This window comes from Schistosoma haematobium, chromosome 1 (assembly GCF_000699445.3).
Source record: "Schistosoma haematobium chromosome 1, whole genome shotgun sequence".
Classification (NCBI taxonomy): domain Eukaryota; kingdom Metazoa; phylum Platyhelminthes; class Trematoda; order Strigeidida; family Schistosomatidae; genus Schistosoma; species Schistosoma haematobium.
Window position 1 is genome coordinate 33,225,941 of NC_067196.1, and position 16,359 is coordinate 33,242,299.

The window sequence follows — 16,359 nt, forward strand, 5'->3', positions numbered from 1 at the left end:
ATATCTATAGAGATTTGTATATGGTTCATATGGGGAATTGCATTTTCCGAACTTCAAAGTTTGGTTAATTTAAAAATATCTAAAAGTGTTAACGGGCAAAACTTTTCAGTAATACACTACCTAACTTTTATACGGTTATGAATGTAGTGCTTCAGACCTCATCTACAGTACGTTACGTGACAGCCATATTACATTTGGATGTTGCTATTAGGATAATTTAAGAATAATGAACTGATCAATGACGTATCTTTTGACTTTGAACTTGTCCTAAAGCCTTGTAGTGAGCCCACTCAACTACTGTATTATTTGTCTGCTCACTATAATTTAGACACCTAATCCATTATGTAAAATGTGTGGGTCTGATTGAGCACGTATCTGCACATCAATCTTTAATCTATTCTCCCATTGGTTGTAATACACAGACAATCAATAATTTATCCATACTTGATTAACACTCATAAATATATATGGATTTTTAACACACACACACAAACACATACTCACTTGGTTTCCCTGTGTGCTTGCTTCGTGTAGGCTTGAGAGTTTTACTAATCCTTAACAATAAACTATAACTGGTGTTCGGGTTTTTGAATAATCTCGAGTAAATTCATAATTCTACTAGGAGATTTAGCCTGCGTTAAACACCTAGTTAATAAGATACTATTTATTGGAGTCAGGTATAGAGGAAATTAACCTCTACAACCTAAATATATACTGCAAAATCTGACTGATGCCGGGGAATAAGAACTATTAATTGTCCAGGAGATAATAAAATGGTACAATACTCGATTTAAGATCTGAGTTTGTTGTCTTCGATCCAGTGTAGATGCTGAGTGCTCAATGTAGTGAAATTTCAAATGAAAATGAATCAATTATCCATTTCTCTTTGTTTTCAAATTAGTTTACTTTTTCAGTCTATAATGAAGCTTATCTCCAAGTCTAATACTTATTACATTTAGGAAAACCGGTAGTCTATCAAGTATTTTTTTTGTGAATGAGATTAATCAGCAATGTGTGTATATCATTCACCATTTATTTGAATGTGTTGTAGTCTTTTATCAATCTATAAATCATTGATTTTACGATATTAATTTATGTTATTAATGGAATGAGTAGAAGTCTTCAATAATCCCACTCAATGTTTTTCCTCGTATAATCAATAAATTTGGATTGAACTTTATATTGCTTAAACTAATTGGTTAATTTCTTGTTGTTTAATTGATTGATTATAAATCCCCGTAAAGGAATACATATTTATACAATAAATAATTATAAATAATAGTACATTTTGGAATATCTTCAAACGAATGAAATATTTAGTTAATAGATACACATGAAAAACTTTTTCGAAGTAAGTTAAACTTTTAACTGTATTTTGTTAAAATGCTTTTCTTATTTTTGTTATATCCAAGCGAAGATTAAATCACGAGTAACTTCTGAGACATATTAATTGACTAATATTATCTATACATGCTTATGGTATAACTATTCAATAATTAGTTTATGTATATTCCTCTTATTATAAGCTTTATTCTGACCTATAATTTATTATTGTACGATTTACTGTTCTTAAGCTATGTTCAGTATATTGACTACTGCCTCTCACGTTCACAACCACTTTGGGGCTCTATTGTATACAAATGTTATTTCCTATTTTATGGTGCTTTGCCTTCTGTTTGTTTGATATATAAACCCAGTATGTCTGAGATAAATGATTCGATTCGATTCGCATAGTGGAAGCTGGTATTGGTGTTCTGGACTCAAGTGGACGGGCTAGGCGGATATAGGACCAATAAGGACGCTAGGCTGCTCATACCGGTCGAACGTCATTGGTTTGGCACAGTGCTAAGATTGTATAAGTTGTATTTTGATTGGTGGATAAATCACGTGATAAAAAGCCGGACATAAAGTCACAACAATTTTCTTGTCTATTTCTAATAATTCGTGAAAGACAATTTATAGTGTGTATAAGTAATGTAAAGAATATTTGTATCTCATATGGGTGATTTGGATGGAGTTTTGTTCTCTGAGCTGACCAAACCATCCAGCTCAAAGAACAAAACTCTATCAAAATGTAAAGAACTTTTGGATAATATTCTTCTTAAAGACTAACCAAATGCTTGTTCATTTTATTCATTATGAAGAGTATGTTTACTTTAAGCTAAGGAACAGTTATTTATTAAGATATTTAATCTTAATAAGATAAGTACTTTTTATATAATCGACTCTTCATTAGTGTTTTTCCACAAGCTCAGTTTTATCTGATAATAGTTCGTTACTAAATTACAATGATTTATTTCAATTCTAAATGCTTATAAAAAATAGTTTCAATCATTTAAGTAGTGTGGTGTGTGCTACTTATATTGACACGAGTAGTATATGATGTTAGTCGTGAACAGAAGGTCTGGCAGGAGAGAGATAAGAGGATCGAACAGTAAAGAATGGAAAATACAAGAATGAAAATACAAGAACAATGAAGTCTGAGTCATTTTGAGACAATCGATGGACATTTTGCAAATTAAGCATTTACTTTATGATTGTTAGATTTTATTAACAAGTCCTGTAATTTTGTGTGAAGTACATTTGATTGTCCCCACCCGTGTTCTGTTCACTACAGTAGTATTTTGAACAGGGGTAAAATGATTCTAAATTTGAAGATTTTTTTGGTAGTTTTCATCGTTTCGACGATTACTAACATGGTACTTCATATCTTTCTTTTACACTAAATGGGAAAAGACATTCAAGAATATTTTAACTGATTCCATCTTCTGTTAATAAGTGGGATAAAACTATAGCAACTGTTTTACAATCAATTCAGATTATAATTAATGTTTTAAGCCCTTTTTGTAACTTAACTGACAGTCTTATTTGAACAGTAACAATTAACATATTTCTTTGTACTATTATGATTACTATCCTATGTGTATAAACGTGTATGCTTGATCACATGACAGCCTACGGACATATCTCACTCTAGCTAAAATGGTCGTCGCTTGAATATCGATCTATGAGCCACCTCTTTCCCATATATGTATGTACTCGAATCCTATTATTAGCCTTTGCCTTGTATAGCTGCACCTTGATTCTATTTGACTAGAAATTTGCCTTTGTGTTCTCTCGCACACATATATTCGCCTCACTGCTTCAAATTCGCTAGATGCGCTTATAACTTCATGATCTGTGTTGTCTGCTAATAAATTGTAGTCGCCGCTTCTTATTGCCTTTTGAATTCAAACACCGTTGGGATTTATATAATAACGGTTATCAAGGTGATTGATTAATGAATCTAGGCCACTACAAAAGAATTCGGTAAGTATGTACGTTGGATTAGGCTTCGAAATTTGGAGTAATTTTGAGTCCGTTTAGGATACTTCTTTTAGAAAGCATGAATAATGTTGTTTTGTTTATTAATTTACAACTCTGATAACTACAAAAATTAATTTAATCTAGTAATATTTTCACTTTATTAATTGAACAGACCACTTTGAATAAAAATTAAATAGTTTCTATTCCTAAACATATTTCTATGCTCAGTTATTGAGATGGGGATCATGTGCATTATCTGTAGAATATATAACTTATGATCAACCAAATTCGTTATCAAAATTTTAAACTTTAATACAAAAATGATTGTTTATATAAATAGAATTAGTAATTGTTCATACTATTGAGATAACTAGTACTAAACTGTACTTTTGTTTTACTTCACCTTCATTGAGACATGTGAGTTACAAGCTAGGATTGCAGAGTAGTATTCCATGGTAAGGTCAAGGGTAGGGAGAGTCAGCTCTTCCTCGCGAAACGTTTTCACATGGCCACGTGTGTACAACCACTGTCAACGAAGTCCTCACTGTGGGAGTGTTGTTTACGAAATTCAGAAGATGAAAAGTGAATGTCCGTTACTTTAACCGGGTTGGTGGTTACAGTGGCTACTCAAGGGAGTTGAAAAACCCTGATTATAAACGAACGTCGCATATGGGATCCAGGATCCTAAGAAAAAAAAGGCGTATGAACCTATTGTTGGTCACCGGCTATCATGGAACTGCATCTCCCAACGTTGCTCCAATGCCTTATGTATTAGACCTATAGGTCAAAGGCTCGGTGTGTGTCCCCCTCAGAAAACTACCTGCTTCGGTTTGAGCACCCGGTCAGTATTACAGGCCTAACACAAATCACTGGTAGCTACTAATGGCTTTATTGTTATTGTGCATCGTATATGTATTTGGTGCCCCCTTGTATCGGTGTATGCGTTTAAATAAATAAAATAATAAATAAGATTGTTTTGGGCAAAGATAAAGTTGAATCATCATCGTCATCCGTAAATGAGATTCACTCTGTTGAAGATAAAATGAGCAGTTTAATGCAAGCTATTTGTATGCGTATTGTTGAAACTTGTTTCAACCAGAAAGAACTGTGAAAAATAACATAGGATCATTCGAATTTGGTATGGTTTTACTCGTGTGAATGAAAAATCTTATATCTAATGTAATAAAGTGAGTTAACTAATTGGTAGACAAACTTTATTCTGCAATGAAAACCATAGAATTTATCGAACTACACTCTTATTGAAGAATAATGTGTGAACTACTGATTAGGATATATTATAATGACTTCTAAGCATAATATCAATGCATAGAATTCACAAATAACAAAAGAAAAGTAGGAATTCTACGGTTAGCTACATGAGAATATCACTAAATATTTTAATAGTTACTGTATAGCTAGAAAAAAATAGTAGAGTCATGTACACATCGTTCTTTTATTCCCTCGAGTAAACGTCACGTTCTATGGTAATAATATTCACATTGTTACGAGATTGTGAAGGTAAATTAAACGAAATATGATAAGTGTTTTGTTAAATTTACACAATCAATCAGAAGATCTACATTTCAGAAATGTCGAAATTTAAGGATCTGATCACTGAATATTTATCAGAATTAGAAAGTAAGAATTGATGTGAACTACTGCTTATCACTTAAGTCGAATACAGTTCGCTATTAATAACCACTAGTAATTGCTTCTTCTTCAGGGACTTGGTAAATCGCGTGGCAAGAATGATATTTCGGGCAGAACGTCACCAGTTAACTTGGAACCTTTGGAATCTAATGAAGTGAATAAGGATCAACAAACTAACAAAAAAGAAACTAAATCACTACCACCTTCACAAAAATCAGAGGAATCAAACACAGGAAAGAATACGAAAGATACAATCGAAAAAACGAACAATGCTAGTGATAAATCGAGAGAAGTTATAAAAGGAGATGAGAAGAAGACAGAAAAACAAACTTCACCAGCTGATGCAACCAATAAATTTACAAATAAAGCAGACGACAGTGTAGAAGCACCACAAGATAAGCCACCGAGTACTGTACGTCTAATAGACAGAGTAAATCAAGGACCAACAAATCAAATTAATGAAAAGAATCCATCATCTACACTGATTAACTTTTTAACATCACCTGTACAAACAATCAAATCAAACAGAGCTCCAAGTCCAACAACTCCACCTACTAAAACAAAACCGGTGGATGAAGTGAAAGATCTGGAAACTGATAAAAAATCCTCTGAACTCAAAGAAAAACAAAATAAAAACTCAAAGAATGAGACAAATGAAGTTCAATCTAAAAAGGTCGAAAGCCAACCAAATATTAATGTTGGACAGAAGAAAGAGATTACTTCTGGTTCACAACCTGCACCAAATACTAAAACGCAAGAAGTACTGAATAAGGATAACGGTAATGTCCAAACAACTAAGTCAAAAGATGATAAGGTTCCCGAGTCTCAGAACAAGTCGAATAATATTGTAACTGAATCAGCGTCAGAGGTCCCAGTTAAGAAAACTTTAAAGGATAAACCGGAAAATGAAACCCAAGTCAGCAAACCAGAAGTCAGTAAGTTTTTATCGGTAAACAGAAAACTAGAATGAAAATGGCTGTCAAATCACAAAAAAATAATGCATATAACTGATATAATACCCAAATATTTTTTTCAATTATCTGTCATCCTACTTATAATTAGTAAGTAGAATAATATCACTTATCATAGCTTCTTGAATGAGAACTTACCAGTACTCTGATAATTCGACGTTATCTTCAAGTTCTCGAGCTCAACTCAGAAATTAATTCAATAATTAAACATGACTGTGGGTTACCGATAAACTGCTTGCAACTAGATGAAAACTGACTTCGAGAATCATTTTAAGAGTTGTAGTAGCAGTGGTCTTGATAAGTCTCATAGTATCTGTTATAATTGACGAAAACAAGAAGCCAAGATACCATAGCTTTAACTGCATCTTTATCATCCACATTTGTATGAACCACTGGGATTGCTAACGTAGACTCATTTCATAAACCATCATTATTAGCATATCATTATGGGGTTTTGGAGATTGTTGGGTTTTGATCGAAGTCATGAACATAATTGTACATCAAATATTAGTAGTTATAGTATAGTAATACTTTATGATTAACTGTTTTCATAATATTAAGTAATTCTATTAATTGATTCCAGGTCAATCTAATACAAACTATTTGGTTCCATCCAATATACCCCAACCTGATACTAATCTGAAACTAGGACGAAAGGGTGTTATTACAAGATCTGAAGGTGAACAACTTAAGCCTTACCAACCTAAAGTAATTGATTTCTGTTTATTGATTATTAAATACATGTTCAGTAGTATATACACCTGTAAATCTGATGTGACAACAAACTAATTTTCAACATTGTCATTGGGAAAGTAAATAAATCACTGGGACATTGAGTTTTGCATTTATTCTACTCTAAAAAATATTAAGAAATGGGTCATCATTTGTAAAAGTACTCGTTTTATTAAGTTCGTCAATAATTTCATTTGATTTAAATAAAGATTAGCTCTTTACTCTTATGTAATATCATGCAAAAATGAACATTTTATGAAAACCATAGATATCTGTCGTGTTGTACAGTTTCCAACTGTTCAGGGAGATAATATCAAAGACCTTATCTCTCCCTTTAATTAAAATTTCAAAAATATCAAGAATGTCAACATGAACGGAATAAACTATATTCATGTAGATGAAATGGATAGTTTCTACATGCTAGAGAAAAATCAATAGTGCTTGATTGATTCTTGCAAACGGCTTCGTTTACTCAGTTCCAAGCTTATCAATCATCAGATGATACTTTAGGTCAAATAGTTAAGACTGTTTACGGCTTCAGTTTATCTTTATTGCCTTAAGAATGTATCTGCTCTTAGCGTTAACCGGTATGACTTTCTAGTTACTGTTACTATCATAAAACTTATATTACTATTTTTCTATAAGCTCATCGTCACCTTTGGAAGCACTTTTTAGCAAGGTTAGGAAAAAGGGTAATTGAATTCACTGCAAGTTCAGTATTTCACGGCATCTAATAAACACATCGCAAAATCAGCAAATTCTCGGCATTTACCATTTATTAACCAGTAGTAAAGCCTTAACTGTAAGATGGTGGTTGGAGGTAGTCAACAGGAAAACTCCTGGACCTAGGTTTCGTGCTAATTGGCACCCGTCAGCAAGGTCTACCTGTAATCTTGAGGTAAACAATGCTCCCTGACGAATCCGATCCCGCGTTAGAGACGTTACCACTGGTTTATTCGAGTGGCGATAGACCCCATGTAGGACTGAGATATACTTACAATTTACTGATCACTGGGTGCTGATCAGTGTCATGTATGCCAGGTCGTTCTTAGTGCTGATCGAATCCTATCAACCAAGTTGCAATGTGGCCACCAGTCTAGGTCCAGGGTCTCCTGTTGACTATCTCCAACCACCATCTTATCTCAACATAGTGCACGCAATGTCGGGTCACCTAGACTGATGGCCACATTGCAACTCGGTCGATAGGATTCGATCTGCGCCAAGAAGAATCTGACATACGTGACATTAATCACCACCCAGTGATCAACCAATTGTAAGCCTTAACTTCTTTTAGACTTTCATCTGCTAACGCATAACTGAACAAAGATAATTTTCTACTCAGTATACAAGATAGGAATTTTTACTGCATTGATATACATTGAGGTATATCCTCTCTCAAACCTGAAAACCATCAAGTTGAATAACGCTCAATCAAAATGAAACAACAAGTGAAAATCCATTACAATTACCTAGATTTCGAATCTTATTGTCATCATACAACTAAGGAATTTGGTACGTTACTTCTATCCTTGAACATGTATTGCAATTCTATCACAAAATATTACATAAAGGTTATAAATAGTAATCAAGATTTCTTAGGATTCATCATATTTGATACGGTACATTTCCCAAATCATTCTTTCAATCCAAATTCAAAAACTTAAGCTAGATATTCAGTACAGCTACTCAGACACCATTTGATGTTATCAATAGTATTTCGATGATCATAGTCTTTGTCGAAAAATTGAACTAGATAAATGACAATGGAAGATCTCTATGTTTTGACCGTAATTCTTTGCTTTTCTATTGAGTAGTAGGTAAAGACTTTATCACCTGATGTTTAATTAGTATTTAGGTTTCACTTACTTAAGGATGAGTGTCTTCTCAGAGTTAGTGAATTATGTCCACAGTATATAGCCTTTCGTTTCCATTCGGATTCTCGTGAAAAGTACCAACTAATAAACCAAATTAACTAACGAAATTTTCTGTCAAGTGTTCCAGGTTTATTATAACACTAGTTTGTAACTTTATCCTAAGGAGATTAGTGTTCTTTTGTTGAACCATTAAATCGGTCCCTTTAAAATTGTGGTTCTTCTTTAGGCATTTATCATCATGGTGTTAAAGAAACGTTTTAGACTAAAAACCAAAATATACTTATTTGGTCCTTGTTTGGATATCTGAAGCAGTATGCACTCTCTTCTATACATGCGAATGATCTCAAGAGATTCAGATCTCACAATGACCCCTTCACCAGTCGTCTTCACACTCATATATCAATACTTAAGATTGTTCAACTTCATTCAGTTTTAAAAAAATAATGATTGTATTGCTAGCAACTAATTTGGTTATCTCATTTTTCTACGATAGATTACAAGTAAACATAATGATCCACCAGATTTGAGTTTAACCTCAGATAAAGGAGTTAATCGTTCAATTAATACGGGACAAAAAGAATGTGAGAAATACAATGAAAGTCAAAGAATTGATCTCAAAAATTTAGACCCTTGCAGACCAGTATTTTTCTCAGTAATAGATTTAAAGCGTTCCGGGTATGTAAGTTAAATGTTTAGAAATCTTTCCTCACTTGTATTTCTGTTAGTTACACTTTTTTCCTCATATGACTTTTGATGTGAATTTTTATAGATACGAACTATCAGGAATTATATGAGAATGGTCAAATTGTCGATTAAATAAGGACTTTGTATAAGCAGTTTGAGTAGAACAAATTTACTATAACCTGAACTGAAAGTCAAACAGTCATAGAACCTAATAAACAAAACAAAAAACAATCTGAAAGAATTTTTGTTGAAAAAAGCAGGAATTAATAATTAATGATTTCTTTGTGACCACATATGGGCCTGGTCCTGCCTTGTAGCTGACTGACTGACTGATCTTTATCTTCTATTATTCATTGATTAGTTGATTTGTTATCTAAAAGACATAATATTTCTGCTTAAAGATCTTGTATTCAAATAACTATTTCATTTTTCGAATATATATACCCCTAGTTAACCAGTCAAATAATGGTTCTATCATTCTAAATCCATTCTTGTGAGTTAATTTTCATTTCAGTCAACTTCTTCATTCTATGAATTTCATCGAATTAGTTGAGATCGCCATAGGCGATATAAAAGATGATTACACTGTGCATTTTTATTTTCTCTGACCATGTCACCTATATTCATGAGTCCCCAGACATACAAACTAAGAAGTGTTAGAACTCAAATTCAGAGATTTTAAAGAGATTCAACTGTGTTGTATAAATTATTGGTAGATTTCATATAATTTTAACGGTTATTTTCAATATCCAACTGCCTTATTACATAAAGAAATCTTACCAAATTTTCTTTCGAAAATGTAATACAGTTTTGCCAACGCTGAAGATATTGAAAATTGTTGGAACAAGCTTGGAGTTCCAGATGTTGAAAATCTACTCAAAGTAAGTGCTACTTCAAGTATTTTGCATTCGAAGCATTACTGGTTCCAAGTGATTAATTAGAAGTATCATAACTATTATCTAACGGATTTTCACTTGAAACATTAGTTCAATAATCATTACATGAACCGGACATAAAATATGAAAATCATATAATTCTTGTTTCGTACAGTATGTAAATATGCGAGTTTACATCAAAACAAGAAAAGAATTAACCTGATATACCATCTGTATTATATTAGAACTTGTATGGATTTTTCAAACTAACAGTTCGTTTCCAGTAAGATGAATGTAAACTATATAAGATTTATCCGTGATTGAGACATTTAACTGACAGTCAATGGTCGGAAATACCATTAATAAATTGGACGAGAACGAGTTACATGTTAATAATAGTGAACGGTAGAACAGGCTATGTTCATATACTAACTAAGCAAAAAAACACGTTTACGACTGACTAGCTTTGAGATAGATTCTCGAATATCTGGTTAGTTTTGCCATTACGTGGTTAAAGCCAGTAGACTTGGTGGTAATAAATGTCATGTTTACTTAGTCTTTGATACTGATTGATTAACGCTAATCAAACAATAATATGACCACCAGTCTAAATCACTTAACAATTAGTCACCTATGTCTTAATTTAAGGTGATCAGAAGGGATCGTTGCGAACTCTTGAACCCAGAATTTATACTAGCTGATACTCCACAGCTAAGAAATCTAGTAGGACTCAAACATGTCGGTAGTGAGACAGATATCACCGACAGTATTAGACGTTCACACGATTATATACATATGGAAATACCATCCATTGAAAATCATAAAACTACATAATACAAAGTGTTCAGATAATCGTAAAGTGAAGCGTATATTTGAAAAATGAATGATGAAGAAGTATCCCTATATATTAAAGTAAATCCTGGTGAAGATCAAATTAAAAAGAAAATTGTTCGCTTATTTACCTTGTAATTTTCAAAATTTTTAAGCAGTGTAATTCAATAATTTCTGAGATTCTTCATTCTAAGGACCTCATACCTGTGTTCATTCTATACTCCATCCAAGGTTATTAGGGCTACGAATAACTGACCAAATGAATAACTATCCAGTCAATAGAAGTTGGATTGAAGCACTGCGTATCAATCTCAGGATGCGAAACTGTCTGAATAACACTAAAACAGCGATTAAAGTGAAAACAGATATCTCCCATTAATACTTACAGGCGGTTTTAGTCTGATTATTCAAAATGACCAAGGGATAGGGCCAGAATAAGATTGGTTCTGATAAAAGTTTCATAACATTAAATGACTGAGTAAAATCGAAATTTACTCAGTAAATTATGTTACGAAATCATGTTCTTATCTACGAGACTGTAGAGAAAAATGAATAAATCAACCTTCGATTCAGACAAAATATATCTTAGTAAGAGGGATTACAAAGCATTTTCTGTAGTTGATACAATCATAGAAGGTTAATTATGATCTTAATGGATCACATTTTTAGTATGGTTTTTAAAATAGTATGTTCAGATGATATACTAAACCTAGAAGTAATTTCTAATAGTTAGAATGAAGTCGAATCAGATTGGACATCTGTATTTATTCCTTTTTTTAAACCTTACTTATTTGAGCCTATCCAAAATGCTCTGTCACGAGTAGCCCAAAAGTACCATAAACAATTTTGTTTTTAATTTTTTTTCGTCTTGAAAACTATGCAAAAAAGTATTTAGGATTTCCGAAACATGGAATAATCAACCTTGACCATCTAACACAATCACTACATGAAGCATTAGAAATGAACACTTATGATGATCCGGGTGTACTGGCTGGAATTCGTTCAATAAATTTGGAATTACATTTAACTGAGTAAGTTGTATTTTATCATTTTACATAAGAAAATGTTTACATTTCATACTGTTAATTTTCTAAAACGTAAAATCACTCTTTGTGTTCTCGTCAATTCTAATCTTCTGAATTCTTCATGTCCCTTTTTTTCGCTTTCCAAATATATTTCACTGGATTATACTCCTTGAATAACATCTTCAAACCCTAATGTTTCCGATTACTGCTTATACTCTTACTACCTCTACCACTATGTGATTTGAATCAACAGCTGCATCTCTGTGCTAATATGGTATGGCAACTCGAACTGATGTACGTACGTACGAAGTTCTACGTTGTTACTGACTCACTGACTGACTGAAAACGTAAAATGGTTAATACCTTAAGTTAATTCATTCTTGTTAATCATAGAAATTGAAGGATTTTCGATATGTCTTAAACGTCAACTAATATTTTTTCATAGATTTCAGTGTTGATTGAAGTTTATCAACAAAATAATATAAGAGCCAAATATGATATATCATTTATATGATTTACTTACAACATATAACGTCAAAAATTACATACTGAAGTTTAATATTTATCAACATGTAGAATAATTGCAAAACTCAAATTTGAATCCTGATAAATTTTTTGTTGTTTACCAGTCTCAACTGATTATAGGTCAAATTGGATTTACTTGTTATTGCAACTAAATTTTGAGAAAACCTAAATCCTGAATAGCTGTCAAAGTACTCAGATTGTAGGTCATCTGATGTACCTATATGAAACCACAAATATTAATTGTACTGAACAAGAACACCAGTGTGGACAATCAAATGTACTTCACACAAAATTACAGGACTTGTTAATAAAATCTAACAATCATAAAGTAAATGCTTAATTTGCAAAATATCCACCGATTGTCTCAAAATGACTCAGACCTCATTGCTCTTGCATTTTCATACAAATTGCATCCTGTTTCCATTCTTTACTGTTCGATCCTCTTGTCTCTCTCCTGCCAGACCTTCTGTTTACGACTGACATCATATACTACTCGTGTCAATATAAGTAGCACACACCACAATGCGTCAAAAGTGTATTACATAATTCTTCATTACTTGCTCATTTACAAAATATCTGGAAACATTGGTATTTTTTTATTTGTAAGTATTAGTTTTGTTTAGTTGTTTATAGACGTCTTAGTTCATCTGTCAATGTACAGAAATTGCCAATTAGAAAAAATTATATCCTTGTCATATTGTTTTAGCTTGATGAATATTGTTAATCATTAGTGAAATTCTCCTAAAACACTAATCACAATGGATTGGACAAATTTTACTTAACGCATTTCAGTGGTATCCATCGCGGTCAATAATTGCTGATCTTGAGATAAATTTTAAAGTGATATTTGATCTGATTTGGTTGCTGGTTCGTTTGAACCATCCGGCTATGCGTCTCTGACAAGTCTATAATAAGGTGAAACAAGCATCCGGTGCTTCCAGGTTTTCAATTCGTGATCTCAGTAACTAATAACAATCTCCACAACTCAGTACTGATAGTTGTTACGTGGTTGTTAGTGTCTAGCTCTTAGCGGGAATTCCTAGATTTCCAATGGGGAACCGTAACTAATGGATTCCAACCGTGTTGTGTATCTTGTTTGTGTTGACGCGACAATGATCATCGTTAATATTGATTCTTTTCTAAATATTTGATTCACTGCTGATTTACAGAACTTGAGAATGAAGTTACTAGAACATTTTTCACCCTAAACTTACACATAAACTGCCAACCTAGACTAAGTCTCGATATCTGAATGAAGATGTTTCTGTTGTTATCACTTTTAAAGAATTTCAACAATCATTTATAACATTAAAGCGTATTATTACTAACGTTTACCCTACTATTTTATCGGTCGAAGCACGTACGACCAGACTCAAACAATCTATATTAAAATTGAACATGAAGTTACAACATCTCTGAGTTCTCCCTTAATAACAACTACTTTACAGATAAAGTATAAACTCAAAATTCACTTTTATTCAATGATACTAAAAAAAGAAATCATTAACCCATCAAAATCGATATTTTCTCTTTGTTCATTTATTCAGAGCACTCAAAAATGCATATAGAAAAGAAATTGAAAAGTTTGACACAAATCTTACAGAAGAACGTGAAATGATTTTACGCTATTTTCATCAACAATTAAATGAAATACGTCAAAAAATGGAAATTTTACTTGGTCAAAAAGAAGCTGAAATTAAACAGGTTCAACAAGTAAATTTAATACTAATCAATATTTAAATGTTTCTCTACTTAAAACTAGAAATCCTATTCATTTATTACTGTAATCTCTATAATGACTACTAACTTATTAGTATATTACTTTAAGTTAATTGAAGGTTCTAGTTTTACTAGCTTGAACCTTTGTGGATTAGAAACTTAATTATAATGATAGACATTTTTGATAAAACCAACATTACATTAAACTCTTTTCTTATTCTGACTGGCTTTAGACCTTATTCATTATTACAGGGTATTCTAAATCACTGAATATATATTTCACTTCATTCTATATTTCCATAATTTCAATCTACTAATTTACTTATTTTTCTTTCTACACCTACTTAACATGAACCCTATCATTTATAACCACTTAGATAATTCTCTTTGATGGCTAATATGATATAATTGATAATTAGTTAATTATCTCTTTCATTATCTTCATTTAATCCGACTATTTATTTCATAATTGTATTTAGTCTAAATTACATGCTTGTCATTTCAACGTTTACAAACGATGCAAAAACTTATTTTACCCACAATCGTAAATTCATATTTCTTTTCTATTTATGAAAATTCATTTGTTCCTGATACGGTAATCGAACAGAAAGAATCAGTGAAATGTTGTTGTTACTCCTATTAAGTTACATAATCATGTCACATAATTTTAATAATTTATATTAGAATAATAGACTTGATCATTGTAAGTTGATCAAAATAATTACTTCAAATCATAAGCTTATAAAAACAAAGTCATAAGGGTTTGAAAATGTACCAAAATAATCATTTAGTATTTTCAGTAACATCGGTATAACTGTGGTGTAACATTGGTATTCACTGTAAATTTACTAGAAATACATAATGAGAGGTAATTACATATATTTCCTTATGTCTTTTTGTCTACTATCTTTTAGAAACTTGATAAAACAATTCAATCATCAAATGAAATTGAAATAAAAAATAAAGATGTTGAATTCCTTATGCAGACGGAAGATAAATTCTTGAACTTCATTACAAATCTAAGTGATATTGTAAGTTATTCAGAATTTTTCTACCTTTACTATTTCCTTTCAATATGTATTTTATGTAGTGTTTAATAACTCGTGTTTTAATAATCACAAGGAAAGATTATAAGCAGAGATGGAAAGTTAAGTCCAACAATAGAAATTACTTGTTAGATAACAACTTAAGCTATCAGTTAATCCACATTATTCGTTTGAGTTGATTAAAAAACTTCAATACATGCACTAAGTTAACCATGATTTACCCCCAAACTCCTTGGTACTGTTGAGGGTGGGGAAAGTCAGCCTTCGCTCTCGAAACTGTCTCACATGAACACGTGTATACAACCACTGTCAAGGAAGTTCAATTTACTGCTTTCTCATGGAGTGGATGTTGTTTATGAAATTAGGAGGATGGAAAGTGAAATTTCTGGCATTTTAACCGGGTTGGTTGGCACGGAGGATCTACTCAGAGGATTTTGAAAACCCTGATTCCAAACAAATGGTGGACATGTGCTCCAGGATCCTGAGGAAACAAATAGTGTATGAACTTATTGTTGGCCACCGGCTATCATGGGACGGAATCTCCTAACGTTTCTTCACTACCTTATGTATTAGACCTGTAAGTAAAATGTTCAGGGTTTGGCTCCCTGAGGAAACTATCTGCTTCGGTTTGGGTACTTGTACAGTATCACAGCGCTTACACAAATCGAACGCTTTGTTTGGCGCACATGTATTTGGCGCCCCCTTGTACCAGTTTATGTGTTTAAATAATAATAATAATTCAGAAATATCAGGACCAGGTTAAAGTATTGTACAACAGCCTCAGAACTTTAGTGAAAACAACTGAGATTTATTTTCAATTCAATTCGAAAATCAAACAATTTATTTAAAAAGCGACATTAAATACGGCATTATAAATAAGGATCCTATTATACTAGTAAAGTATGATCTTCTACTGTAGTCCATAATTTGTTGGAACATGTAAAAGGAATCTCATACAAGGCCGTTTAGGTGAATAAATGCGAGTCAATTAACAGATGGAACAAACAACTTAAATTGAAGCAAACTTTTAAATTATAGAGCGATATATGTTAGAGTGACGTACAAGCAACTGAATATCCCAGACAATAAAGTTTACATCGTACAGGATATACGTTCTACCT

General features: G+C 32.2%; 1 protein-coding gene across 1 annotated transcript in view; it reads left to right on the forward strand.

The window, feature by feature from the left end:
* Positions 1-1,333: 1,333 nt before the first annotated feature.
* Positions 1,334-16,359, forward strand: part of MS3_00010099 (uncharacterized protein) — a gene marked incomplete at its 5' end in the record, with an annotated part of 44,821 nt that continues 29,795 nt past the window's right edge. Inside the window, 8 exons of the mRNA XM_051218436.1 lie at positions 1,334-1,351; positions 5,030-5,891; positions 6,511-6,635; positions 9,027-9,208; positions 10,026-10,098; positions 11,812-11,954; positions 14,021-14,186; positions 15,107-15,223. Coding sequence (XP_051073772.1) covers positions 1,334-1,351; positions 5,030-5,891; positions 6,511-6,635; positions 9,027-9,208; positions 10,026-10,098; positions 11,812-11,954; positions 14,021-14,186; positions 15,107-15,223 — 1,686 coding nt within the window. The remainder of the gene's footprint in view (positions 1,352-5,029; positions 5,892-6,510; positions 6,636-9,026; positions 9,209-10,025; positions 10,099-11,811; positions 11,955-14,020; positions 14,187-15,106; positions 15,224-16,359) is intronic.